The 26,996-nt window shown below is 40.2% G+C and overlaps 4 protein-coding genes across 5 annotated transcripts in view; 2 read left to right on the forward strand and 2 right to left on the reverse strand.

The window, feature by feature from the left end:
- Nucleotides 1–191: 191 nt before the first annotated feature.
- On the reverse strand, nt 192–815 carry neurog3 (neurogenin 3). The gene has a single exon (XM_034224735.1). The coding sequence runs from the start codon at nt 813–815 to the stop codon at nt 192–194; it is 624 nt and encodes a 207-aa protein (XP_034080626.1).
- Nucleotides 816–6,458: 5,643 nt separating this feature from the next.
- On the forward strand, nt 6,459–17,633 carry sgpl1 (sphingosine-1-phosphate lyase 1). 2 transcript variants are annotated; one of them, XM_034225706.1, is made up of 14 exons: nt 6,459–6,640; nt 9,439–9,604; nt 10,701–10,768; nt 11,080–11,227; nt 11,347–11,426; nt 11,595–11,723; nt 11,812–11,900; nt 12,765–12,873; nt 12,955–13,053; nt 13,142–13,288; nt 13,503–13,741; nt 13,832–13,978; nt 14,065–14,185; nt 15,642–17,633. In XM_034225706.1, the coding sequence occupies exons 1-14, from the start codon at nt 6,629–6,631 to the stop codon at nt 15,786–15,788; spliced, it is 1,701 nt and encodes a 566-aa protein (XP_034081597.1). In that variant the 5' UTR covers nt 6,459–6,628; the 3' UTR covers nt 15,789–17,633. The 2 variants fall into 2 exon arrangements, with proteins under 2 accessions (XP_034081597.1, XP_034081600.1); XM_034225709.1 differs by lacking the exon at nt 6,459–6,640 and adding an exon at nt 8,531–8,814.
- Nucleotides 17,634–18,076: 443 nt separating this feature from the next.
- Nucleotides 18,077–21,053, reverse strand: pcbd1 (pterin-4 alpha-carbinolamine dehydratase/dimerization cofactor of hepatocyte nuclear factor 1 alpha). Its single transcript, XM_034225721.1, has 4 exons — nt 20,888–21,053; nt 20,041–20,172; nt 19,874–19,954; nt 18,077–18,731 (listed from the first exon to the last, which is right to left on the reverse strand). The coding sequence occupies exons 1-4, from the start codon at nt 20,888–20,890 to the stop codon at nt 18,639–18,641; spliced, it is 309 nt and encodes a 102-aa protein (XP_034081612.1). The 5' UTR covers nt 20,891–21,053; the 3' UTR covers nt 18,077–18,638.
- si:dkey-192p21.6 (uncharacterized protein LOC565246 homolog) overlaps nt 19,063–26,996 on the forward strand; it is a 43,268-nt gene continuing 35,334 nt past the window's right edge. The window contains exons 1-6 of the mRNA XM_034225695.1: nt 19,063–19,183; nt 22,224–22,318; nt 23,130–23,251; nt 24,151–24,260; nt 26,163–26,232; nt 26,322–26,388. Coding sequence (XP_034081586.1) covers nt 19,153–19,183; nt 22,224–22,318; nt 23,130–23,251; nt 24,151–24,260; nt 26,163–26,232; nt 26,322–26,388 — 495 coding nt within the window. The 5' untranslated portion in view covers nt 19,063–19,152. The remainder of the gene's footprint in view (nt 19,184–22,223; nt 22,319–23,129; nt 23,252–24,150; nt 24,261–26,162; nt 26,233–26,321; nt 26,389–26,996) is intronic.

Consider the following 26,996-nt stretch of genomic DNA (forward strand, 5'->3'; position numbering starts at 1 on the left):
TGATTGGGCAGAAGCTTGAGAGTGAGTGACCAATTAGGATCTCATGTATTTGTATTTGCCCTTGGTTGCTGAAAGGAAACACCTGCTCTGATGTCCCTGAACTTATGTGTGGGAGAGACACGTGCCTAAAAGTGTTCAACTATAAAGAGAAATGCAGTTTTATGTTTTCAGAGTTGTTCATCAAAAGTGAGTCACTGCCAAGAGTTTTGGTCATTTTCACCACACAATGATTCGATATAAAAGGTGACCGGGAACACACTGGATGGATCTCTTGATAAAATGTTACACTTCATGTGATGAGAGGGGGGGTAACAGCTTCTCTGGTCACACTCAGCTGAGGTCGCACACTCTGCAGGTGAGTCCCACTCCGCTGAGGAGACACTGGCCGGGCTGCTAAGCCCTGACCCCCCCTGCAGGTACCCCCGCTGGTCGGCCATGTGCAGGGTCTCGGTCAGAGCCCAGATGTAGTTGTGGGCGAAGCGCAGGGTCTCGATCTTGGTGAGCTTCGCGTCCTCCGGCAGCGCGGGCAAGATGCTCCGCAGCGCGTCCAGGGCCGAGTTCAGGTTGTGCATCCGGGAGCGCTCTCTGTCGTTGGCCTTCACTCTGCGCCGGCCCCGCGGCTCACCTCTGCTTCTCTGTTTCACATGTTTCCCTGAGGAGGCTTCCCCCCCTGTGCCAGGCTGGGCTTTCCGAGAGAAGCTCTCCCCGGAGTCCTCTGCAGTGCTACCGGCTGCAGATGGAGAAAACCTGCTGCGCGTCACCGCGTCTCTGGATGTGTGCAGATCAGTGGAGGCGCAGAGAACTTTAGGAGACATCCTGAGGTTGAATATAATTGAAATAATGAATACTCTTTTGCATAACCACAATCATATAATATATGGTTCGATAGGTTAACACAAGTGAAATAACTTAAAGTAAAAAGTAATTTAAGATTGTTTCTTCTTCTGAAAATAGTTTCCATGAGTTTTTAACAGGTTTATAAATAATAATCTATGAGCAAACGTATTTTTCTAGTGCAGGTTTTTAGGATGGATGGGTATATTTGCACTGACCTGACAGGTGATGCTTGGATAAGGATGCAGCCCTCGTTAATCCTCTCTGGAGCTGGAGTCAGCGGTCACTGGAGCTGTGCAGCTGACAGTGAGGGATAGATGCGCATCTCTGCTATTTTATATGGCCTTTATCTTATCTCTCTGCACGGAGGACGCCTGAATCAACAGCGCCTGTCAGGAGCCAATCAGCTTCCAGGCGGCGCGTCCTTCACCTTCTCCCCCCCCCCACTCTCAGACTTCACACTGCTGTATTTCTTTGTGTATTCTTTGTCATTTTCAATCAAGTGCATGTGTGTGGTATAAAGTGCCATGCAGGTTAAGCAGAACTTTATGTTATAGCCTGAGTGACATCCAAATGTATTTTACTTTTTCCAAAAAGTGTGACTTCAAAATCAGTGATCATTCAGGATCACCGATGTTCTGCTTCTCCCTGAAAACCTTCCATATACTCCAATTGTTATAACATCCTGTCAGTAATACACTTGGATGATTTTCGTACCATTTTTGCGCACATTTTTGGAATAAGAATGGAGTTCTTGGCAAATATTTAACTCATCAGTCTATGTCTCTCCAGAAACACTTTTTAACATGAAGTGTGAGTTTGCTTTTGCAGATGTTATCGGATCTTTATCTTTATGGATACTTGAAATGGCACATTTTACGCACTCATGTTATTGGCACATGCCATGCTGGGTGCTTAGTGTCCATTGGAATATGCCAAAACTAGCTTCCAAAATCAACTTCAAGTTCACCATACCTAAAAATGGAGGTTAAAAACAACTTTACATTCACGATTATTTTGAAAATAATTGTTTAAAATAGAGTATGCTGTTGGATATTTTTGGAGTGTGCGCATATCACATGACTTGTTGGCATTCAATTACTTTAAACTGCTGTATTCTTTTTTTTGCCACCATTTTTTTTTAAAAAGCCACTCATCTCTGGTTGCATAAAAACTCGGATCTATATCAAAGAAAAAGTCATTTTTATTCCTTTAGATTTGGACAAACAGTTGCTTATTGCGTTAGAGCGCAAAGCTCACGTTGTTGGATAAAGACAATTACGCATGAGCCCCCCAAACACACAGTATATGAGAGGGTGAAACCCGTTGCGGGAAGTGATAGTACAAAGGCTCTGGTCGTGTGACACGACAATAAAATCTATATTTCTGCTGTAGTGTGATCCTATATGTGTGCGTTATGACATCTCCAAAAACATGTCCACTATTGGCACAACTTGGGTGCGCATTAGATTTAATAATGTAACTTTACTTTTAGAAAGTTAAAGATTACTTTTATATGTCAACAACATGCAGACACGTTTCAGTCGTGACGGTGGGGGGAGGGGAAGTGTGGCAGAGCTCAAACATGATTTACAATTGCCAACAAAGGATAACAAAAAGCTCTCCTTAACTTTCTGTCTAAATATGTGTTTTGGGAACAATCTGATAACCATATGCTTTCAATAAACTGGACAAATATACCAGTGAGATACGAGATGGTGCTTTGCTGTTATAAAAGGCACGGAAAGTCTAAAGTAAACTAAATATTACCACTTTACAAATAATCATTTGTGCCAAATCCATATTCGGATATCGTGGACAGGTGTGGGTTTGGAGTTGTCAGTGTCTCCCCTTGATTTTTTTATCAGTGTGCTGTAGTGTCCTGCTTGTTATGCAAAGTGTAGGCAAACACAAGCGCGCAGTTGCTGTGGAAATAGCAGATATCGGAGCAGACTTGCTACGAAAAGTGATTTAACAATATTTAACAATAAACTGAGCAAGCTCCCGAGCAGGTGATACCTGCCTGATGCTCCTGGTTAATACTTCCTCTAGCACTTCACTTTACAGTCTCCTTTGCTTATTTATAATACGAAATCTATTTATTATTATTTTAGCAAACAGAGGTACCAGGTGGGGCTTTATTTTCGTCTTCAGCTTTTTGTTTGAAGGACGTTTTGAGGGGGGCAATCAAAGTCCAACAACTCGCTGACCAGATTGTTGTCATCCCAAACTAGCAGCGAAGCCATTCAATGTGCCCCCCTCCTCTTCTTCTTCCTGGCAAAGAGCTGCCGGGAGAGAGAGAAAAGGAAAAAGGGAAACTTCTTCAAGAAAGAAAAAACATCTTAAAAACATTTAATTGCAACCCGGATGCCATATGTACACCTCTTGTAAAACCCCTCAACAATGTGACTGCCTTTTAGAAAGTATGGAGTGCGCCTTTGGAGACGTGTGCGCTTTGGAGAGGTGCACGCGTCGTGACCGGAATGACCCGAACACACTTTACACAATAAGTAATTCACTTTTAATGTGCTTTGGAGTTTCCTTTCACAGGCAATGCATTGTACCGCTCACCTCAGCTTTAGAAGACAGTGTATGCCAATTACAGTGGAATAGCTGTCCTATGGACACAGTTTGTCTTTTCTAAAGGTTGTAAGCACGAATAGGGCTGTGGCTGCACGTCGCCCTCTTTCACCCCCTAAACTAATGCACCATGCTTTTCCTTTCTTCTGATAGCCTGTTTACGATGTTACACCTTGAGTTCATTAGTGACTCAAAGAAGGACAAGTGTACTTTTTTTTTTTTTTTACTAATTTATGTACGTATGTATGTAAGTACGTGAATGTTAAATAAAAATGTAGCAATCAAAGATAACCATATCGACTTAACTTTATATAAACAATCTCATTTACAAATACTTTTTTGCGGGCTTTTAGTTGAAAGTCTTGCGTAAAATTCAATAGTTCTGCGATGACTGTTGAAAATATTTAGGATATACATATCTTATATTTTCAAGAATTCTGCATTGCCACCGAGTCAATTTTACACAATCAATAATTTTGCTGAATGGTAAAGTTACTATGTCAGGTAAGTATGTTCCTGGTGGACCTCCAGCATTGTAATTTTATAATTATATTTTCTAAATTAAAATTACTGGTGAAATCAACTGTTCGAGTAAGGCAGCCAACTCTGAAATGTGCTAGTTTTCAATCCCAAGAAAATATAATTAGCCTAAATCACCTTAGTTACAATTATCTATCTAATAAACTAGGTTTTATTTTTCATTTGGTCCTTTTAAGATGTGCATATAGAGCATGATGCATCATCAAGGCTCATTTTAGTACTTTGGACCCTAACCAACACAGACCTGCCTGTTTAGATGATGATAGTCAGGTATACTTCATATAAAACACTCTAAGCCCCTCAGGCGAATTTCTGAGGTTTTCCATTTCCGTTATAGGTTGTGTTTTATAGGTTTTTGGAAAAGTAAATTCTTTGCAAAGGCTAAAATCCCAAAGTTCCTAACAGAGGGGGTTTATCTCCCAACCCCCCACCTACCTGAAACACCTCAATTATAGTCCTTTGTTTACTTCAACAACATAGTGACATCACTATGTAACACTCACGCTTCTACTCAGGGGCGCCGCCAGGGATTTTGGGCCCCATGTAAAGATATCACATTAACCCTCCTGTTGTCTTCGGGTCAAATCTGACCGATTTATCATAACTTTTTTGTTTCAGATTCGATTGCATCAAGGCTTTATGATATCCTTCACAGTAGACATTTGAACTTATACAATTGCTGATCACCACTTTCATTGAATTTTGGATGATTTAGTCAACTTTGTAACACCCATGGTGTTCCCGATAAAACACACACAAACACCCACACCCCCACACACACACACACACACACACACACACACACACACACACACACACACACACACACACACACACACACACACACACACACACACACACACACACACTCTAGATGTGTTCCCCCCCTTATGTGCCCAAACCCCCCATGTGAATCACACCTGGCACACGCAATACATGTTCAGTGTCAATTATTTGTATATTTACTGCAGTTGTTCATGTACACCAGTAGTCTGATACAATATTTACAGTTTGAAAGGGTGTTCAATGAAATTTGGGGGGGGGGAACGAAGACAATAGGAGGGTTGAACATGTTTTTCTTAATGTCCTAAAATAGTTCGGGTCCCTGTCAGTCACGGGCCCTTAGAATCGTCCAAACTTTTCACTCCCTTACGGCGCCCCTGCTTCTACTGGCTAGCACCCAACACATTGTATGAAACGCTAAGGATTGGGACATCTCTAAGCGGTGGACCAATCACAACAGAGCCGGCCAGCTAACCAATCAGAGCAGACTGGGCTCTGGTTTCAGACAGAGGGTGGAAAGAGGTGCTGCAGCACAGGCAGTCTGAGAAAAATAAAGAGTGAAAAATGTTAATCAATCTATAATATAAAAGTTGTTACTTGACTAATATTACACAGCAGTGTTCTCCCTTGTGTCAGTAGCTTCAGCATTAATATTACATAAAAAAAGACCCCGTTCAAAAGAACGCAAACTATGTGAACTAGAGAAGAGCTTTGTAGGTGCAGCATGTGTCCTCCTCATGTTGTTGTTGGGGGTCAGCTGCAGTGCCAAAGCTCAGCCGCTGGGAGGCGCTGTTTACACTCCTAAAAAGAAAACAACATTTAATCTTATTACAAAAGCAGCAGCAGACGATGCATTCATGTAACGTCAAACATATGGTATAGGTGAACAACATTACACAACTGTATGCCACATACTTATCGCCATCTTCTTAACAAAGAACTCACAGTTCAGTTGCCACATGCTCTAGAGACGTCTATGGTACCTAAACGTATATTTAACAACCATAAACATGTTTTTGTCGCTCAAAGAGTAACTTAATACCACGCGATTCGTCATGATTGCCATTAAAGAATAACTGAAATATCAATCATTTATCATTCATCATTTTATATCAATTTCATAGAATTCAACAATCTTCTAGAACATTGTGTTGTATTATGTAGGCGATACATAACATAAGGATAAAGGACATTTAATTAATGGTGTTGAACAGAGTATTCCAGTAGAAACTGAATTAATTTCTAAACTTTTTACAGATAAACTTTATTATTAAAGTTATGTTGATTAAAAGTGTTTAACTTCCTACAAAAAAGGTGGATTTTTATTATTAAGATATGTAAATGTATTAATTTAGATAGATACATTATTTGTGTGAGCTCATCAACGTTGATGGATACAACTATTAACGATTAATGATAGGCCTTACTTTAAAAACGATATTGTATGAATTTCGACCTCATTATTTGAAACAAATCTGATTAGGCTATGTTATTTTTATTTTTTTTATTTGCAATGCACTAATATGACTGGGTGTTGGAGTTTACGAAAAGCATATGATGCGGCTCTTTGGTAACTCACTCAGTTGTGGACGTCAAAACGTGCGCCACTCCTGTCTGTTCAGTGGTAGATCTACAAACCATGTGGCCCCGCACACACAGCGGTCTCGTGGTGATCCGCAGCACTGTTAGATCTACACATGCTCAGACCGCGCGGGCGCAGCTTTACCAGGCTGCTGGGCACTTCCTGAATCAGGGTTAGCTAATAGCTTGCTGCTGTGTTTGTTAGTAGCATGTAGATGAGAGCCGAAGACTCGAAGGCAGGCTGCTGGAGGTGACTTTCCTGAGAAGCAGACAAAAAAGAGGACTTTCAGCGAGAGTTTGCCTCGACAACATGGACTACTGGGTAAGTGTTGCTTCACTTGTTTCTGTTTTTACACTCAGGACGGTGGCAGGGCTGCTACAAGACGCTTAAAGAGACCAAGACTTGTTTACCAATAGTAAAGTGAGCTAGCGAGCTGCCTAGTGTTGCTCTTAGTGATGCTGCACCTCCACAAACAGTGTGTTTGACTGTGACCCCTATTAAGAAAGCCTTGGTCTTCAGATTTCAGGGTGTTTTTGAAGAAACCTTTAACATATATTGATACTTTAAAGCCTCCTGTAATGGGATATTTTTGCATAACACGAGCCACAGTATGTTTTCAGAAAAAATAAGACATTCACAGAAAGTGTTAAAGGTGCTTCCTGTACAGGACTTCATGTAAAGTCTAAATCTATGTCAGCGTGTAGGGTTTGCAGCTCCTTCCTATTGTTTATTGTAGGAGCCAGCCACTGTAAGATTCCAGACCCTGCCATACTTAAACCTGCAGGAAGCTTAAACAAAGCATTACTTTAGTACTGCCACCAGAGAGCTTTTCAGATTTGGGGGATTTTTCTTAAAGGAGCAGAATCAAGTTTTGTTGATGGTAGACACCAGACCATAGACTCAGCACTACTGTGGCTAGTCTGACACATAACAGCTGTCTGTCAGTGCAACATGTTTATCCAAAGTGTGTCACAGGGACTCCTGCAGATCATTTTGAGGAAGAAGAAGTATCTCTAAAAGCGTACTTTTGGGCTAAATGTCAAATCATGACACAACAGCTTTGACGCTTTGTAAGCGGTTAGAGAAAATAAGTAATGATCTCCCCCTGAATGATTTCTGGATCCCTGTTTGACTTGCGGTGTTGCTCACAGTCTTGTTTCTCCTTGATGTATCCAGGAGCAGCCACCTCACACCCAGTACATTTCCATGAGAACATGACCTACTCTCTGAGACAACAAAAGCTCTCCTTACAGAATAGCCAAATGTTGTACGAGGGGGAGCAAAGGAATGGGCGTCCACTGTTTGGCAATAAGTGGGACAATACTGGAGCAAGTGTCTTTGTGTGAACTCTGTATCACTTTTCCTGAGGCAAAGACAGCATTGAATTGTTGTGGGGAAAGGACCCGAAGGCGAACCTGTAGACATAAAGTGAGTTGGATAACAAACAGGATAAGGATCAGACTTGCCTTTTGCACTGATGTGAGATAACGCAGTTTAATCTTTGCCTTTATGGCAGATACGTGACAGCCACCAGTAATGTGCTTCATACCAGCATGCTACCTTTACTCACAGACACGATCCCTATCATGAAAACCCAAACCCTCACCGTCAACACATAGTAATGGATTTTTTCTCCCCACCTCTGTTCAGCTGATCTAGTCCAACCTGAATAAGAACATGTTACCTAAACAGGCAGGTATGACAGCTATAGACTAAGCAGGGGGGGGGGGGACTCCTGTTCTCACTGACAGCCCTCCATTCATTCACTAAATGATTTGAATATTATATTATATATTATATTGGATATTTCATATTATCCTCATCATCAAGCTAAATGTATGCATTTTCACTGTTAGTCAATTATGCTTTGAAGTACTTGAACACAACACATTGTTTCAAAACCTTCAATTGCACAACAGAGCTTGCCTCATTGTGCTATTATGGGATGTTTATATCAGGCGGCGCAGACTGGGGTTATTACTTAATATAATGTCTTTTGAACCTTAAGCTTCTGATTGTGGCTGAGGTGGAGAAAACAAGGTTCCAGGTTATCAAAAGGGTCTGCTATTGTGTAATAAAAACACAGCAGATGAGAGATAGTGGAAAGATTACTTTGCTTCACTTGTGAAATGGTATGCGTGAGTCAGTTTCTGTCATATTGCTGCCTCTAGGCTCAGGTATTGTTTTGTGAGTTCCGTTCACATTCAGATTAATAACAAAGGGTTCAGCGTTAATTTGTGATCAGGATTACATTTTGAAAATATAACTTAAAATCTGACTTTGTTGAGAGGAACTTCCTGTCTTGTTGAAGCATGATTTATTGCAAAACATCCCTCACTGGCTGGATGTGTTGTTGCCGGTCTAGCTGCTGGGAGGAGTCTGCTGACAGACATGCAGGCAGCTGAGCTTTCTCTCACTCTCACCTGGAGAACACGACAGTTTTAGTTAGTGTTAGGAGGAACTGAACCCCGATAGGTCTGACAATGTCTTCTGATGTAAGTACTAACATTTGGGATATGTGAACTGAATACGAGCCTGAATTAATATAAATATTCATAGCTAACCATATTAGGATTCTTATAGTTATCTTAATATTTGAGGGTTGTGTTATTGAATGATAAATACTTGAGTGTTGTGGACATTTGACTTTGACATACTGTGAATATAGCTTCTCGTTGGGGGTTGTTTTTGTACCTTTTTTAAAGTCAGTAGTTTACAAAGTTTCTCTTTCTTGAAAGGGAGTTCTTGGAAATGTGTCTCTGTTTCTTGGCGTAATGTTGTTCATATTTCTAAAAAATATTTTTGGGTTCGGAATAACTAGTTCAATCTTTATCAAGCAAACTTGGACTTCAGTTTTCCATTTCCAGAGATGAGACTAAGGATTTAGGGCTTGACTGTTGGATCATTTAAACAGTGTTTTATGGGATAATACATGCATTCATAGTTAACATGTGAAATGCAGGTACAAATATCCTCATCTTGTCTCAAGAAATCTAACAACAATTTGAAATTGAATTTTTTATTTTTTTACAATGTGGTCATGATTGTGTCACTGGGCAGATGTTTAGTTATTTTGTTCTTCTTAATGTTTCACATGGTATCTGTATGTGGTTGTGCAGAGTGCCTTGGAGGTGTACAGGGAGATGGTGCTGCTGTACCTGGATCAGGGCCGGCGGCAGGTCAACACACACTGCTCCGACCTGGAGCCCTGGCAGATCATCGGAGCGTCGGTCATCACCACGCTGGGCGCCGTCTGGATCAAAGGCTTCTTCTTCGAGCAAGAAAGTAATCATTTACACATGATACACGACTGATAAGTGGGGGGGGGGGGGGGTAATCAGATATGATAACTCATGAAAATTGCCATGTTCACAAAGCTTCTTGAGTCATCTTGGCCTTATTCAACAACATTTGAGGGTTGACTTTTGAGCAAAAATAATTGGTTAGAACGTTTTCTTCTAGTTGTATTATATAGGATTTCACTCAAATTTCAATAGTTTAAAAAACAAACTTATTTATTTTTCAAAGCATTATGATCTTTTAAAATGAGTAAACACTACTGAACTGAGCACTAGATTCTATATATGCTATTACGCTTCCACTTCTGACACTAGGTAAAAAAACATCCTCGTACGAAGTTCACTTCCTGTAGAAATAAAAAAACGTCAATACTAATGACTTTTTTGTTATGTATGGCCTGGTGTTCTTGACTTAATTGTTCTCCAACTTCCTTTAAGATGTCTGTTCCCTTAAGTGGTGCTTGTGTTTACCTGCTAGTTAGGATCAGCTGTCACAGGTGTTTTTTTAATGGATGAGAACAATGGGATTTATCATTGTAAGAATAAAGATAAAAACAATTCTGTGGTTTGAGAACACGTCATGAATCTGACAAAATCAGAAAGATTTAAGAAAAATTCTAGAAAGATATTTGCTAATGAGGCAGAATCCTCCCGTATTGGAGTTTGGCCGCCATTCTCCTATTCACTTTCATATTCTCTGCAGCTTTCTTGCTCATCTTAGTGACTACCTTTGAGTTGAACTTTCCCTGTTATTCTGAAGCTAGTACATTCTAACAACAAGACTTTCTAGATCTGCTATCATCAATCAATCAGTGGTTGAATTCCTCATGAACAAGGTCAGCTCCACCTGTTCAGCTCGTAGAGAGTGAAACTTGGACAAAGTGAGGCTTCGTGGAGGACTCGTTATGTCTTCAGTGCTTTCAGGGTCAGAATGAAATGCTTTGTGAACACGGCTTCATTATTCATAGAGCACTGGTCTTGACGAGTGATTATAGGTCATAGTCAGCTGTTTAATGTTTGTGGTTGGATGAGTGTGTGAGCCCATTTCACCACAGCTGCTGCCTCGTGTCTTTGGCCTACAGGTCTCCTGTCGCGAATCAAGAAGCTGTGCTTTCGACTCGTCAGAAAAATACCCTTTGTTGGCGCAACAGTAAGTATCAGTGGTAAATGAGTTCCTTCTTCTCCGAGCAGATGTGCACTGAGTCACTCATGGATGACTGAGTACAGCTTGCAGAGGGTGTGGGGGGTGGAGGGAGACCTTTGGCACAAGTTACATCATGCACTGGTGATAACAGTCTGCTACTTCTGGTCATTATGAAACTCACTTTATCAAAATGGTACAAAAAGTGTAGATAGTACAGACACGTTTTGGTCACGTCTGATAAACAGTTACATCACCATAACTCCTTTCTGGGAATAACATGCTTTATCTAACTTGTTGTTTTCCTCTTTGTATAACAGATCCAGACCCAGCTCAACAAGGCTCTGGATGACATGTCTGCTAGTCTGTGTACTCTGAAGGAAGGGATGAGCTACACTAAGCAGCTGCCCTCTAAAGGCCTCTCCCAGAGCCAAGTGCTGGACAAGATCAGAGAGTACGAGACTCTGAGTAAGTCGGCATTCATTCCTGACCTTCACTATCTGTCTAGCTTAGACTTCCTGGAGAATATTTCATTACCGACTGTTGCCTTTTTGCATATTTACGAGAAATCCCTTGTGTCGTTGCAGATGAGGTGAAGTGGGAGAAGGGATTTGTTTCGGGCACAGTGTACTGGGGGGATGAGTCTCTGACCAATCTCCTGGTGAAGGTATGCATCTTTGTATACATTTCTGGACTTTGGCATTCCAAGCACAACTAGTCCAAGGTTGAACTTGGATGCATTCTTAGTGTTAGCTACAGTAAGCAGGATACGACTGAACTCTCTTTTGTCATTTTTGACAAACAACTCCTGTTTATTCCTTTCTTTTATTCCTAGGTATATGGAGATTTCGCATGGAGCAACCCACTTCACCCTGACATTTTTCCTGGGGTAAGAAAGATGGAGGCAGAGGTTGTCAGAATGTCTTGCACACTTTTCCACGGTGGACCAAACTCCTGCGGCGCAGTAAGTTATCCTCATCATATGCTTCACATTGTATGAACTAAGGATGGATAGATCCAAAGCATTTCAACAACTCTGCCTTTTTGTCCAGGTCACTTCAGGAGGAACTGAGAGCATACTGATGGCCTGCAAGGCGTACAGAGACATGGCGTATGAACGTGGGATCAAATACCCTGAAATGTAAGTGGAGCTTTATTAGAAATAGTTGATAAGTACGTTTTTTGGTTATACATATTTGTGTCTGCAAATCAGTTTCATATTTTGAAAAGGACAAGACAATGCAACCGTCCCTTTTTGAAAGGTCTCAATATTAGTTTGGATAAATAAAAGGAATAGAGACTATGTTGTGTCATGATAAAACGTAGTTACATCATAAAAAGAGATTGACAAAAAAGGGTTAAGAAGAGTTTAAAATACAAAGTCATAAAATTGGTAAGGGGTTGACATTTCTTGTAAAAGCTTTTATTTTTATTTCTCAACTGATATGTCTTTAAATTCCAACTAGTACAGAGCATTTGGTTTTCCATGTTATTGTAACATTTTTTTGGCTGTAATTAAGAATTGCATTGCTACATTTTAAATTAGAGAAGTTACAGAAAAAAACCTCTAATAGGAAATGAATCGCCTTTATTTGCGATATGATGTTACATTTATGTTGCCAACTTCATCAGTTTTAAAACCCAAGCAAACAAAACTTCATTTTTGTTAGGACATTTACTTCCTTATGGCACAACACGTGAGCTACACACTAGTGGCTGCAACAAACACTAAGTGGATTATTCAAGAAAATCATCAGACCTTACACAGGTAACAGGCACACGTAAATAAAGTCCAGCAATCTGTAATGAATTAAGACCAACTGTTGAGCAAAATAAAGTAAAAAGACATGAGTTTTAAACCACTAATCAAATCAAGTAATAGATTGTCAACCTTGATTAAAATGGATATAAAGAGGTGAATCCAATCATTTCTTTAAAGCTTGTTTTTGACTGATCTTTACAGAAGTTGTAACATTAGTTTTTGTGTTTTTTCTACTTTTTGCAGTGTTGCCCCTTTGAGTGTCCACGCAGCCTTTGACAAAGCAGCGCATTACTTTAGGATGAAGCTTGTTCACGTTCCGCTCGACAAGAAAACCATGAAAGTAGACGTGAAGGTGAGAATACACAGACACAGCATGTGCTCATTGACTTCTTCTCATAGACATTAATTATGTCCATATTTCTTCTCTCTCAAGGCTATGAGGAGAGCCATCAACAAGAACACGGCCATGCTGGTGTGCTCGGCGCCTCAGTTCCCACATGGAATCATTGATCCCATTGAAGAAGTAGCCAAGGTGAGAAGTGACACATTCCCCCTAGAACATTTTCTGAAATGAGAAGAAGAAAGCCAAGTCTCTTATACTTTCCCTCGCTGTGTTCCAGCTGGCGCTGCGCTACAGCCTCCCCCTGCATGTGGATGCCTGTCTGGGAGGTTTTCTCATTGTGTTCATGGCCAAGGCTGGTTACCCACTGGCTCCTTACGACTTCAGGGTAAAAGGTGTAACCAGCATCTCTGCAGACACCCACAAGGTAAGGAGTGGTTGTTGATTCACTCCAAATTAATGCTGGTGAGAAGCTTGCCTACTTAAGAAAAAAACATCTTATAACAAATCCAGAAAATAAACATTTCACTATTTATAAAGGATTAATCATATAGTTTAAAGACCAGTGTTACATATATACTGGCTCCTCTAGGCCACACTTTATTGCAAGTCTAATGCTGCGTTTCTACATTCTTCTCCAGTACGGTTACGCCCCTAAAGGCTCCTCAGTGATCCTCTACAGTGATAAAAAGTACCGGCACTACCAGTACTTTGTGGCTCCAGACTGGCAGGGGGGAATCTACGCCTCGCCCTCTGTGGCAGGCTCCAGGCCCGGAGGGATCATCGCCGCCTGCTGGGCGACCATGATGCACATAGGAGAGAACGGATACATAGACGCCACCAAGAAGATCATTAGCACAGCTCGCAAAATCAAAACAGAGTAAGACACACAGGTCAAGATCTGTTAAAAACTACTGTTTAAATGATCACTTGCACCATTTCAATAACTTTGTGTTTCTTTTGTTGACAGAACCTCCAAGATTAAAGGTGTGTTTGTGTTTGGGGACCCCGAGGTGTCGGTTGTGGCAATAGGCTCCGATGAGTTTGATATTTTCCGTCTGTCCAACGCACTGACGACAAAGGGCTGGAATCTGAACACTCTGCAGTACCCATCCAGGTACGTATTGAAAGAAATATTCAAGAAATGGAATAACTTCATTAGAAGTCAGGAGTTTGACAACTCGATGATGTTCTCTTTCACAGCATCCACATTTGTTGCACAGTCCTACACACGCAGAAGGGCGTCGCCGATCAGTTTGTCCATGATGTCAAAGAGCAGGTCGCCATCATCTTGAAGAACCCCAAAGAGAAAACCACAGGAATGGTGAGAGAGCTCTGCTACACACTTGTTCATGCTGCAATAATACCCTGACTATACAGTATGTTTAAGTAGTAAATTCATATAAATAGAAAGTATGTATACAGTACAGTAGTAAGTATACAAAATATACACCAACAAACACTTGAGAGGATCTTCTATATAACCAAGCATTTAAAAATAGATTTGTTTTAAAAAAGTGTCACATTTGCTCCAGTACGGTTACATAAATAAATATGTTTTGCCACTCCAAAGAAGTAAGTTAAATTAAACATATACTGCGTTGAAATCTGAAGATCTTTAACTCACCCTTTTGGTGTGGTGCTATTCAAACACACAATTCACACCAGTGAAAAATATTTTCAGAAAATAAAAGCTACCAAATAATCGAAAAATCCAAACTTCCAGTCAACTTACAATCACCTGTTCAGCTGACCTACATGTCTTTAGACTTTAGGTGGAAACCTGAGAATACTAAGGAGAGAATCCTTCTAGTGTGTGTTCTTTGTTTCCACCTATCATGGTGCCAAGTGTGAGAGAGTACAACTTTCATTTGTTGTGAGGCATGACAAAGCATGTCAAATATGTCTGCCACTATCTATTGTGTCCCATGTTCTTAGTACACGTGGCATTTTGTTTTCCTGCTGCACATACTGCGTATGCTGTTTGTGTTTTGAGTTTTAAATGGAGTGGGAACTCCACCCAACAGGCCCAAACCGGCTTCATGCCAATCAGGTTTGTTTAGAGCACACCAGGGAATGAAGCATCATCTACAGTTGAATAACAGAAATGAAAGGAAGGACCATACATGGAGCAAAAACCTCTTTAAATGACTTAGTATATTTGATTCATTCTTTTTTTTTTATTATTAGGTTTTTTTATTTATCCCCTAATTATTGTCGGAGCTGCAGTTTCACAACTTAGAGCATTAAAATCTATCAAATAGACCAGGGGGTATTTAGCTAAAAAAAATATATTTCTGGGCGGTGTTGGAAGGTATGCTGCTGGGAAAAGTAGTAACACCCTTAAGCAAGTACAAGTAGTAGGTTAGTAAGAATAGTAAATAATCATATATTTCCTGAAATGCTCTCAAACCACAAACTGTTCATAATCTCTCTGTGCAAAAGGAGTGTGTGTGTGTCTTTATACTTTATTAATGTATTGTCTTCCAAACCTTCCTATCATATATTGAGCAAGGTTGACGACACGCAAACCTAAGCAATAACCAACCAGCGGTCTTGGGTCAAGAAAGGTATTTTATTAACAAAAGATTTTGACTTGAAAAAAAAACTCTCGCAATTCAACAATTGCCCCGCTGCCCAGTCTTATCAGGTGACATACATAACCACATAACTAACATTACCTACCAAGTACGATTTGTTTTACCTTGGCTCTAGGTTCATTACGGCTGCAACACTTACTGAGCAGTTGTAAACTCCCTTGTGTCTTCCTGTTGTTTCAGGGAGCGATCTACGGCATGGCCCAGTCCATCCCAGACAGATCCATGGTGACGGAGATCTCCAGAGGTTTCCTGGACTGTCTCTACAGCACTGAGGTGTCCCTGTCAAACACCAGCCACATGAATGGCAACGGCAAAGCCCACCACTGAAGCTGCATGGGCCCCCCCGCCCCCACCGCACGCAGGGAAACACGCTCGCATCCTCCTAGAGTTTCGAGCTAATCGTCAACGGTTGCCTTATCTTACACACCTACACCATACGGAAAACATCTGCAAAGATCTTTAAAGCACAAGCCATAGTCATATAATCAGCCCAGAGGGAAATCGCTTGTTTAGGCAGAGAGAAGAAATTACTTGTTCCAAAAGCATTTGATTTTATCATGTATCTAGTGAAAGTGTGTGTGTGTGTGTGTTTGTTTGTGTTGTTTTAAATGTTTAACAGTTCATTTCAATTTTAGCATGTGTTAAATGCTAATGTTTCTCATAATCTCTACTGATTGCATAGCAAAACCATTCCTTTTTTTTTTCTTTTACTGCCGGAACATTTCAGCTTGTTGCCTGACTGCCATGACTCAGCAAAAACCACTGAACCCTTGTTAGTGACGCTGTGCTGCCCTCTAGCATAAACCTGATGCAGTGCTTTATATATGTGGAGGCTCAAAGGTATCATCATCATGTGGCAATTCTGGCAGACAGCTTTTACAATGTAAAAACTCTACGATGCCCCGACTAGAGCATATCAGGGTAATCTGTAAATCACTTGAACCTACAGTTCTGATGTTATGGTAGAAGTGTGTCTGTGAGCATGAACACGCATGTCCTTTGTTTGATGGCACTTATTGTGATGACTATTTTCGTGATCCATCTACAGTGGTTGGATTTGTAGACAGAGGGAGAATGATTTAGATAGTGGGAGCGTTTAATGTAGTTAATAATGTATACAATTGTTGTTTGAATTACAAAGGGTAGAACTAGCCACAAGGCCGAATATATATTTGTGTTAAACCGCAAATGGAATCCAAAACTAATTGGACTCTTGGGCTTTTTAATTGGAATTCCACACATTAGCTTTTAAAGGAAATTAAACAAACACACTAGACTGAAGGCTGTTTCCACCTCTGGTCCTGTTTAAACTCAATAATCTGCAAAGTCTGCATAGAGTCACTTGTCTATCACTCTAGTTTTTAATAATTTGTCTCTTAATTCAATCTACCTCAGTTTCTACTCAATGAAAATGTCATGTATTCATCCACTGAAACACTTTCAAAGAGGGCAAGTGTTTTTTTTCTTGTCTAACATAATCTTCACAATGTAAGGGCATACAAACTGTAATAAAGATAAACTGTTTGACTGATCGATTCAATTGTTTGTTGGGAGAAACCCACTCTCTGCCCTGTCTGAATGTAAATATATCCATTCAGCAGGATATGTACACATACTTACAGTTGACAATGTAACAATGCATTCTGTAACACCAAAACATCTGTTCTTTTATTTGCTTTCCTAATATTGCTTGTTGAAATTATTTCCATGTTTGTGCAATATATAACTTTTCCTTTTGTGAAGTGAAACAATGAGGACTGCTCTACTATAAATGTTTTAAGTCAATAGAAGCATAGTATTGAATGACATATCGGCCTTGTTAGTAAGTGTAATTTAACCACTGGGTGTGTATTAATCACTTAATTTGTGAGCGTTTGTGTTTTACATACTGAGCATTTTTAAAGAGATTAGACATGAATGTATTTAGGTTTTTACATGTGCGGGATTTTTCAAGCTATTAGTCAGTACCTGGTTAAATGGCTGATGACATACCCACTAACGATTGTAGCTCATACCATCATGTGTTCATCCATCCTTCTTTCAATACTGTGCCCAGTAACGGTGTGGATACTCATGCCTGTGCAAAAACAGTTTTCCAGCAATGACTCATCCTGTTTGCTTATGGAGAAATATCCTCAATAATTGTCTCTTAAATAAAACCGTGTAATGCAACATCCTGTTTTAAGTGAAAATGACTACATACTGTAAAGGAATTTTGCAGAGAAAATCTAAATTGTGTTGCAGATGGTGACATTATGTAGCAATAATGAGCGTTCACCTCTGTGCCTTCAGAGGTTTGAACTCATGACGTCATAGCAGATTTTCTGTAACATCCTCAGGGATTTGGCTTCATAACGGCGACATCATGTATCCATGGGTCATTCAATCATGCACAGGGTGGACAGTGTAGCTGTAATGCAATTAAATAAATACAACCTTACATCAGTCTTAAACAATTCAACTAACTAACTCAACTATTATAATATATATCATTTTAGTTTTTGCTAACTGGATTGCATTATATTGTAATGGTATTTTTTTTTTACTGTTTTACACCCCTGTGAAGTCATTTTGTGTAGTTCTGAATGTACACGGTTAAAGGATTTGTTTTCATGTGACAGTGCATCTTATGTAGCAGATTTTTTTCCCCTTTGCACATGATCCACACGCAATTATACCACTCTAAGCAATTATCATGGTCACACACAGTGGATGTTCTACAGTGTTGTTTTCAATCAAATGCATTCAGTCTTATAATTTTTCTGGTCATTTTCTTTTTAGTTCGACAGAAAATAACATTTACTAAACTGTAAAGTACAAAATAATTGGCACATAATACACTAATTGTGGCAGAGGGACACATATGAATGTTTAATGGAATAAATTGAATGGTTTCTGAAAAATTACTAATATTAAGAATGTTATGTGTGAACATCATTTTACCTTTAGCTTCTAATCTCATTTATTCATCAAATGCGTAACCAGCAACACAATAGTTTTTTAACCACGTTGGACCATTTGTAGTCTACACCGACCTACCGCTACATCATTCACAATTCACTGAAGGTAACATATTCTTTGGATTTGCAGGTCACATCCTCAGCAATTTCTCAGTGAAATCAATAAATGAAGAGCTCTTCATTTTCCACTGTTGAAATGACTGACGATGCAGGTGTCTTACATCATTGATGCCTGGTCAATGAATGTGGCCATAGTGATGTCTCGCTGGGACACCCCCCCACAGTCATGTGTGCTGAGAGTAATCTGGACCTGTTAAACAAAAAGGAGCATATAACTAGAAAATTACTAGTAGATCTAATTGTGTCTCCTTTAGCTCAAAGATGTTGCTTTAATCAGAAAACTTCAAATTGAAACCAAAATACAGCATTTTCATCCCTAGCTTTCTCATTGACTTACAATGAAGCCAAAAGAAGGAGAAAAAATATTTAGTGACCATCTATCCCTGCCTGATGTCAGCTGAAGTGAAGGCCCTAAGCAGCCCAAGTGCATTTGAATGTTTTAAGCAAGTACGTTTAAAGTAGACGATGAAAACTGTCAACCCTGCTCAGGTTTTATTGTATTTTTATTTTTACCTGGGCCTTGAAGCATCAAGCTGTCGACAACACCGACATAATCACTTTACTCTTTGTTTAGCAAACAGTTGTTGTGCAAACACGGTTAGCACTCAGTCATGTTCCAGGCTTGCAAGCCACCTAATGAATGTAAGTTCAATATTTACTCTATTTTAACTCTGTTTCAACCGGTTTCAACCCCTGAAGGAAATACGGAGCTCTTTAGCCACTAAATGCTACACTGTGACAACCTGCTACTAGCTGGTTAAGCTAACAGCCTGTGTCTACCTCATGGATGTTTGGTCTAGTGTGGCGCTAAACAGTTCACAAGAACAGACTTCTTCAGAACTTTCGGGCAGAAAAGATCTGCTTAGGTCAGGAAGCGATGGTAGTAAGTAAAAGTGAACCAAAGTAGTACAGTTTTGGACTTTGCCTGCGTTAGCTAACAACTAATGTACTGCATTTGCAAGTGAAACACACGTTTTTCACAAGCTAACACTTTCTTGTGGGGAATGTCTCATTGTACACCTTACACTACACCTGTGTGAGCTAAGCTTAGACATTTTTCAGGAAGGAGTTGTGTTGAGTCAACTAAAAAGACAGTGCTTTCCAAACATAACGTTTTTCATGATATTGCAGATTATTAAAAATTATTTATGCATTTGATGCTTTGGCACATACTTGTACTCTTCTTCGGCAGAGAAAGCGAATTAGGAGTCTAACTGTGATGCAGCCTATTGACTGATGACCACTAATGCCCTAAAGTCATACACTGTATATTTACAACTTTAGGGTTGTAAATTAATTTCCTTTGCATGAATCATAATTAGTCTTTAATACCTTATTATAGACATTGAACCATTCAGGATGATGGTCCATCTTCTCAGCTTGTAAAGCCACTCTGGACATAAAACCAAAAGCCTGAAAGAAAATAACACAATGAAGTCATGCATATACAGTACATAATATACAATGGTTACTAGGTATATGGAATTTATATTATGAACCTGATTGAAGTCTTTAAAAATAAACTCTTTGTAAATGGCGTCCCGTGTCCCGAGTTCCACCCACTGAGCGTTGCGTAGCAGGGGGAGAAGGTGGGCCCTCTCCTCTTCAGTCAGACTCTGAATTTTACCAGCCTGGTATAGAGCAGAGGGAACAGTTACAGCAGATCTGAGAGGGGCAGCTTCACAAACACAAACTGTGATTGGTTGCACAGGATCCCATCTGGAAACAATGAGAGGCTGCATTCCTGGTTTAAAAAACTAGCTGGTTCAAAGGTTTGTGGTGGTGGGAGGGGGTTCTGTTTGGTCACTCAGGTCCTAATCTTGACACATGATGCAGGGTCACATGGATTTAGAGTGGCTTGTTTCAAACAGCCGAAACAAAAAATGTTAACTGCATTGTCAACATTTTATAACATTCCCTATTTTTGTTTAATTGTGCAATCGAGAGGGGTCTTATGAAGGCTTTGTGCACAGATGAGTGGTCATGCCTATAAACCAGAGCAAGCAAATGTCACGATCAAAGCCTGAAACAGAGTAATGACATCAACAGGTATCATAGCAACACTCTAATCTGCTCTATCAGTAGAGCGAATGGGCAGCACACAGACAATACTCACTGGCTCAACCCATGTCTATTTATCACATGCGGTGGCTTAGTGCAAAGACAGGAACATGTGCATATGTCAGTCTTATCCTTTCAGAATGATACAGACACATGTCAAATATATCTATCTGCATTATAAAACATTTTCTAGATTAGTTTTAGTCAATCTCATAGTCTAAAAATGGCAACAGGTGTGTGAGCATTAGGCAGCCCTCACACACTGGAGAGAGGTTGTGTACTCACCATGTTTGCAGAGTGTTTTCATGCACAGAAGAGGTTCAGCTCCAGCTCCCTGTTGCACAGATCTGTGGAGCAGCCAGTGAGAGTGACTGGAATCCAGTCTGACACATGAGCTGTAGGTCCTGCTTAGCTGCCCGTGCAGAAGCCTGCACAGAAATCCTCCCTGCTGATAGCACGAGCTTAATCATAAACTGTCATGTGTTGCACAAGGCATGCATGAGGCCAGCTATTGTGTCAGCAAACATTGCTGCACCCACAGTGTTTGATGAAAGATGCTGTTCCTTTGATACCCTCATATCTTCTATAGGAGCACATTAACTAAAACTTTTGCATAATAGCACAGTTAATGATGTCTCTATTTAACAAGACGGCATATTTTAAAGCAGACGCTGCTCTTCAGCTCACTGGAGTTCATGTCAGAGGTTAATGAGCTGCTCCTGCGAGATTGCCCCGGTGAACTCATCTGTCACGGCGAGCGCTCAGGGAAATGAACTGCTTAATGAAATGAGGAGAGGCAGAGGATGTGACAAGTGATCAACATTTCACAGTTGGCTGGGTGGGGAAGATGATAATAATGCTTCAGTGTTTAGGTTAGAAAGGAAGGCTGTGATTAAGACAAAAACATTAGATTAGAGTCAGATGGTTGTATGTGGTTGGAAATATGGCTAATCCCTCTGATGCCTACAATATTGAGATTGAGAAGTTTGCATCAATAATGCTTTTTTATTGATCATTTCTAGAACTGAATTGCAGACGAATTTTGTCCCACACATTATTCAAATAAACGCATCACAAACTGTTTAAACCTATGGTTTAAACCAACAACGTCCCTTTTGCCCTTTGACCGTTTTATTAGTGTGAGTGCTGTAAAGATGAGCAGTGGTAGCCAATGTTTTCAAGTAGCAACATGGAGCCCAGGACACTTCAAGCAAGTCTAACGATGTTAATACTTGTAACAAGCAGTTATGGAGGACACTTAACATCAGGTTAGTCTTCTAGGATACAGTGTTAGTGGGTCTTTCTAGTGTTTTAACTCTCAATAGTCTTCCTGTAGTTACAGATTGACGCAGGATTCCAAGAGCAGTTACTTTATGCCTCAAACATATTTAGACTCTCCGCTTTTGGTGTCAATCAATATTTGTTTTTCATAATCGGGGTAAACATTCAATTATGACAAATAGACCTGTCAGTTGTATGAGAACTTACTCTGTCGATAATATTGAGTCTGTGTTATGATCTTGATAATGACGGTGACCTGATACACCCTTGTGTTTTATATTTATGATGTACAAAAAGCTTTGTGTACACCGTAAATCAGTGCCGCTTTGAATCTATGCAGGGCCCACTCTGAAAATGGACCAGGCTTTGTTAATATTTCACAACCAGCTGGCAGAAGAAGTGCAGGTCTTTTACACATCAGATCACTGCTACAAGGTAAATCAAAAATATATACACGGTCTCTCTGTTGCCTCTAATTTCCAGCTGTCTGTTTGTCCAGGTTGATCCAGATATCAATAAGTGAGCAAACTTACTAAAGTTTGAGGTTTAAGTTTCTCACCAATAGCATCGTTCATGAAAACCTCAACTGCCTGGTCATTTCCACTGTCTTTCAAACCCAACATATTTAGTGTGTGGTTGAATCTCCTAAAAATCTGAAGTATAGATACCCCTGATGGCAGGATATTAAACTCTTCAGGTTTTGGGGGTTTGTCTAAGAGAAAAAGCAGACATTACATTTAAAGCTGATCTAGTCTACTATTTCTCTGCACTTTTTGATGTAACAAAAAGTTGCTTTTCTGACCTCAATTACAGTAATTCCTAACTTTTTTTATGTTGTTTTAAGTTTTTGTTTTATTGTGAAGGAAATGTAAGTAGTTCTACAAAAGAGTTGTGTGTGTTCTTTTGAGAATTTTAAAGACATTTTGAGACATGTGGATGCAATTCACAAGGAAAAGGTTCAAATGACAGGTGAAGACCAAAATATTTACTCAACTTGGAACAAGAGAAGTAAATATATTTTAAATAATTTGCACTGCCCTGCACAATGAACCTGTTACATAATAATATATTTTTCGTATTTATTTCTTTAGCACGCTGCTAAAAGATTAGCATTCAACTGCACATTCTACTTGTGCACATTCTACTTGTGTATCTGACAAATACAACTTAAAATGCGTGAATCCTAAACCATCATGTCCCCATTCCATCCCATTAAGTCTGTGTTTCACCTGTTTTCCCTTCTCAGTGTCTGTACCAGCATTTGGTCACCGTGAAGCCCAACAACAACAATGCATCTGTGGTGATCAGCACAAAATTCACTCTGACTATGCAAGTGGACTCACAGTCCAGGAATGCGACACTCTGCAGGTAACCAGTTAAACATTCTAACAAAGCATCAACCACATCAAACTACCTAAAAATGCTGATTAGTTTCCTGTTCACGCATATTAACTGCCTGTGGGAGTGTATTGCTCTGGCTTCCAGCCATGATATAGTGTGGTGGCATCCGATGACTGCCTCAGCAGTCTGTGAGATTATTTACAGGGCTGGGGGAGTAATCCTGACCTGCTTTCTGGACCTGAGTGATGCCCTCCCTTAAACCACCTCACCGGGTATCGATCAGCAGCCTTTTTGGGGTTAATAAGACCTGACATTCCAATATTGATGAAAAGGGCTCATTAAAGCGTCAAAGCTGTGCATATCCTGTTGAAACCTCTGCGGGGATGTTAACTTGAGGAGACAGTTGCCATATTTTTAAACAACCACGACTGACAAGTCAGAGGTTTCCATTTGGGGTCACCTGTAAACACGGGGCAAGATATTCGGTTGCAACATGACAGGCCTCTGGTGCCTTTTTTCACCCTCTTAGAGGTCTGATGCGCTTCTTAGATCAATGCTGAGGTCTCTAACTAGACTGCTGCCATTGATTTCCTTTTCCCCTTTGAAAAAACACTCCGAGTGATAGCTAGTATGTCATCCCAACAGTGGATCAATATGAGCATGTAATGCATGTTTTTTGGTGGCCTGGAACTGGACATGACGAGAGGACAGGGGGACGCACTTTAAGACAGCAGACACTAGGGGGTGCTGCTGAGCTTGCAGAGATTGTAGTTAGGTCTAGAGAAAACGGCAGAAAGTGAATAAAAGAACACATTTCATAATGCTTCTAAGGGAATATAATTTCACAGTGGATCAAATAAAACATCTTGTAATTGTTTGTGCTTTTAAGGGTAGTGTGTCTCAGTGTTTCACTCTTTTGGATGCAGGTGGAGTCAGACGTATGGGGAAGGTGGTCATTACTCTGTTTGGATCCAGATGTCCGAGTCTGCCAGCTGCACTGACGCTGTGGATAAAATCCCAAACAACGTCTACCTTCGTAAGTGAACAACACTGAAGGAAACATGATGATGACCTTCAGTAATCAGTCGCTCAGTTTTTAATAGAACAATTTGACTGTTATGATTTAAGCCACAGTGACAGAAAATGAACCTTGGTCCACGCTCAAGACAAGCCTTTGATCCACTCCCCACTTAATCGAGTCAGCAGAGAATCACTCGCCCTGTCCACGTCTACTGAGTAGCAATACTCGCGCATCTCCTGGGACATGATGTGTATTGATCAGATAAGAAATGCCTTCTTGAAAAGGGATAAAAGAAAAGCTTTTCTGTTTGTTTTGAAGGCCCTGACTCCGCGCGTGGAGGATTGTGGGTAATACATTAGGGAGTGTGGAAGGATTAGGGCGTAATGGGATTTTGAAAGCGTCTCTCTCTCCATAATGTACACTCTACTTAACAATATTGCAGATTATGTTGTAGATCAGACTTTTAAGGCCAAGTAGCCATTATCCAAGCAGATATATGGTCAGCATGACGGCCCCCTTCACAGTATGATGAGCTTTCATTAGCTCTGCAGACCAGTGATTATACAAACTCCCCATAGGACTTGCTCAGTTTAAGTAATGGTCTGGTCAGCAGCTCAAGACAGGTTAGAGTTGCCTTGCTAGGAAATATCAAAGTTTACTTCCGATTGATTGGCCGTGGGGCTTCATGAGGTCATTTGATGGGTGCGGTATTCTTCAAGGATATGTTTCCGTGCAGCCACTATCAGATCCACCCTTTAATCATGTTAGTACTATATTCTGCATTGTACCACAAACCACAAGTCACCTGCTTAATTCTCACAAAGAAATCCAGAATATCGACAGCCATCAAGTGTTTGTGCGACTTTAACAGACGTATCAATGAGCTGAAGTAGCTGTTTTCAAATGCCTCTATTACTTTTTCTATTTATCTGGCAATAACTTAACTAAAGAGCGAGCAGGTTGTTGCAGAGATCCAGTGTTGTGTCACTTCATGTGCTGAGAGCTTTATGGTGTTTTTATGAGTGGGCAGCAGAGATGCCAGGACTTTCCCGAGGCGATTAAGTGACCACTCTTTGTTCATCATAGTGTGGATCCAGCTCAGGTTAAAATGGCTGCTTCTTGTTTGTTTTTCCACCGAAGACAAATACGAGCTTACTTCCCCATTATTTCAGTGCTTTGACGCAAGAAGGCTATACTGCTATCTCTGTGTTATTTTTATAATCAGAAGCACTCCTATAATGTGTCTCAATGTTTATTCAATGCTGCTGGTTGGGATGGGTGAACCATGATGTAGCAGACTTGCCTTTTTTGATTGCAAAAAAATAAGATACAAATCACATTGTCATTTTTGTTGGACTAAGGTCTATTTTTGTACATTATGACGTGAAACAGAAACAGGAAACACACTTTTTGCTCCTTAAATAATCAGTAAATAAGCCTGAATTCAAGAAGGTATATTTAATTTGTTCTGTAACAAATACAATACATCTTATCTGCATTGTTTGTGCCTTACTACAAACCTCATCTTGACCCCACTCCTATCAATGATGCCCTCAGGCAGACCAGCTCTTTCCCTCTGTCTTTGTTTTTCTCGTCCTTGTCCCAGTGTAGCCTTACATTTTCTGTTTTCTACGCCTGCAGGGTTAGATTACCCAGATGGATAGACCGAGAGTTTTCCATTAGGTCCTTGTTTGTCACTTGAGGGATCCCCTTTGACACTGGTTGAATGACAGAGAGCCACAAGGGAGTCCAGAGGCGAGCGGAGCAGACAGTTTGGACTGCTAATCAGGCCTTTTATTCCTAGTCAGATCCTATTCTGACAAAGTTGTACAGTATAAAGCTCCTGACATTGACTTCCAGACAGACTATGACGTACAGGCTCGCAGTCTAAAACAATTTCCCTTTTTTGTATTCCAGCTCTCCTGGTAGCAGCTCTCTTACTGGGCGTAATCGCTCTCTTATTTGCTGTGGCACCCTACATCTTCAGGTACCCATATGTTTTTTACATCATCCACAATGAAAATATCTTCCTGCATTGAGTACTTCTCCATCTGAGCTAAAACCTCTCATTTACAGGAGGCGTTGCCCCTCCGAATGTACTAAGTCCATTTGCTGCCAAGGCTCACAGTACTCAGTGGATAATGTAAGTACAATTCTGCTTCTAATTATTGTATTAGATTTAATTGATTGTATTTGGATCAATCATAAACCAATCAAATGAAACTAGTGGAAATCTCATCAATATCAACTCTACATTTTGGACATCCTAAACATCTCAGTATGAACATATAAATGTAAGATTTATGGGTATTGTGGGTATTTCATAAGTTTTGTTTAGCCCATTATCTCCTGGATATTAAGTGTTCAGTAGAGCACTGCACACAAAATGCACCACCTTTCCTTACTGCACAAAATGATTTGCTTTCTTTATATTCAAATATATAATGTGCCTTAGTCCAACAGTAACATTGCATTATTTCCATTGGCCAACTACGCAGCCTGGGATGCATTCCAAAATGGCTCTGAGACTCCAGTCATCAAGACGTTTGGGAGACACTAATGGAATGATTGATACAAATGTTAGCAGAGCCAATTGTATAGCAGACTTACATGGTAGAGATAGAGCGCATATCCGTCCAATCATCTTGCTTGATGGCAAGAGCTGCTGTGTAATTTTGGTGAGCATGAATGGCCCCTCTCATTCTTCCAAGCAAGATGTCTGTGTCTTCCATATGTTGTGTGTTTGGCATG

The sequence above is a fragment of the Gymnodraco acuticeps genome, unplaced genomic scaffold, assembly GCF_902827175.1.
Source record: "Gymnodraco acuticeps unplaced genomic scaffold, fGymAcu1.1, whole genome shotgun sequence".
NCBI lineage: Eukaryota > Metazoa > Chordata > Actinopteri > Perciformes > Bathydraconidae > Gymnodraco > Gymnodraco acuticeps.

Excerpts from the sequence above, each read along its gene's own strand:
- neurog3 (XM_034224735.1), bottom strand. The coding sequence starts at position 815 with ATGTCTCCTAAAGTTCTCTGCGCCTCCACTGATCTGCACACATCCAGA.
- sgpl1 (XM_034225706.1), top strand. Across the intron at positions 11,724-11,811 it reads GACCAAACTCCTGCGGCGCA|GTCACTTCAGGAGGAACTGA; the intron begins GTAAGTTATCCT and ends CTTTTTGTCCAG. Across the intron at positions 13,742-13,831 it reads GCTCGCAAAATCAAAACAGA|AACCTCCAAGATTAAAGGTG; the intron begins GTAAGACACACA and ends TTTTGTTGACAG.
- pcbd1 (XM_034225721.1), bottom strand. Across the intron at positions 19,955-20,040 it reads TTTTTAAAGACTTCAATCAG|GCTTTTGGTTTTATGTCCAG; the intron begins GTTCATAATATA and ends ATTTTCTTTCAG. Across the intron at positions 18,732-19,873 it reads GGTTCAATGTCTATAATAAG|GTCCAGATTACTCTCAGCAC; the intron begins GTATTAAAGACT and ends TTTGTTTAACAG.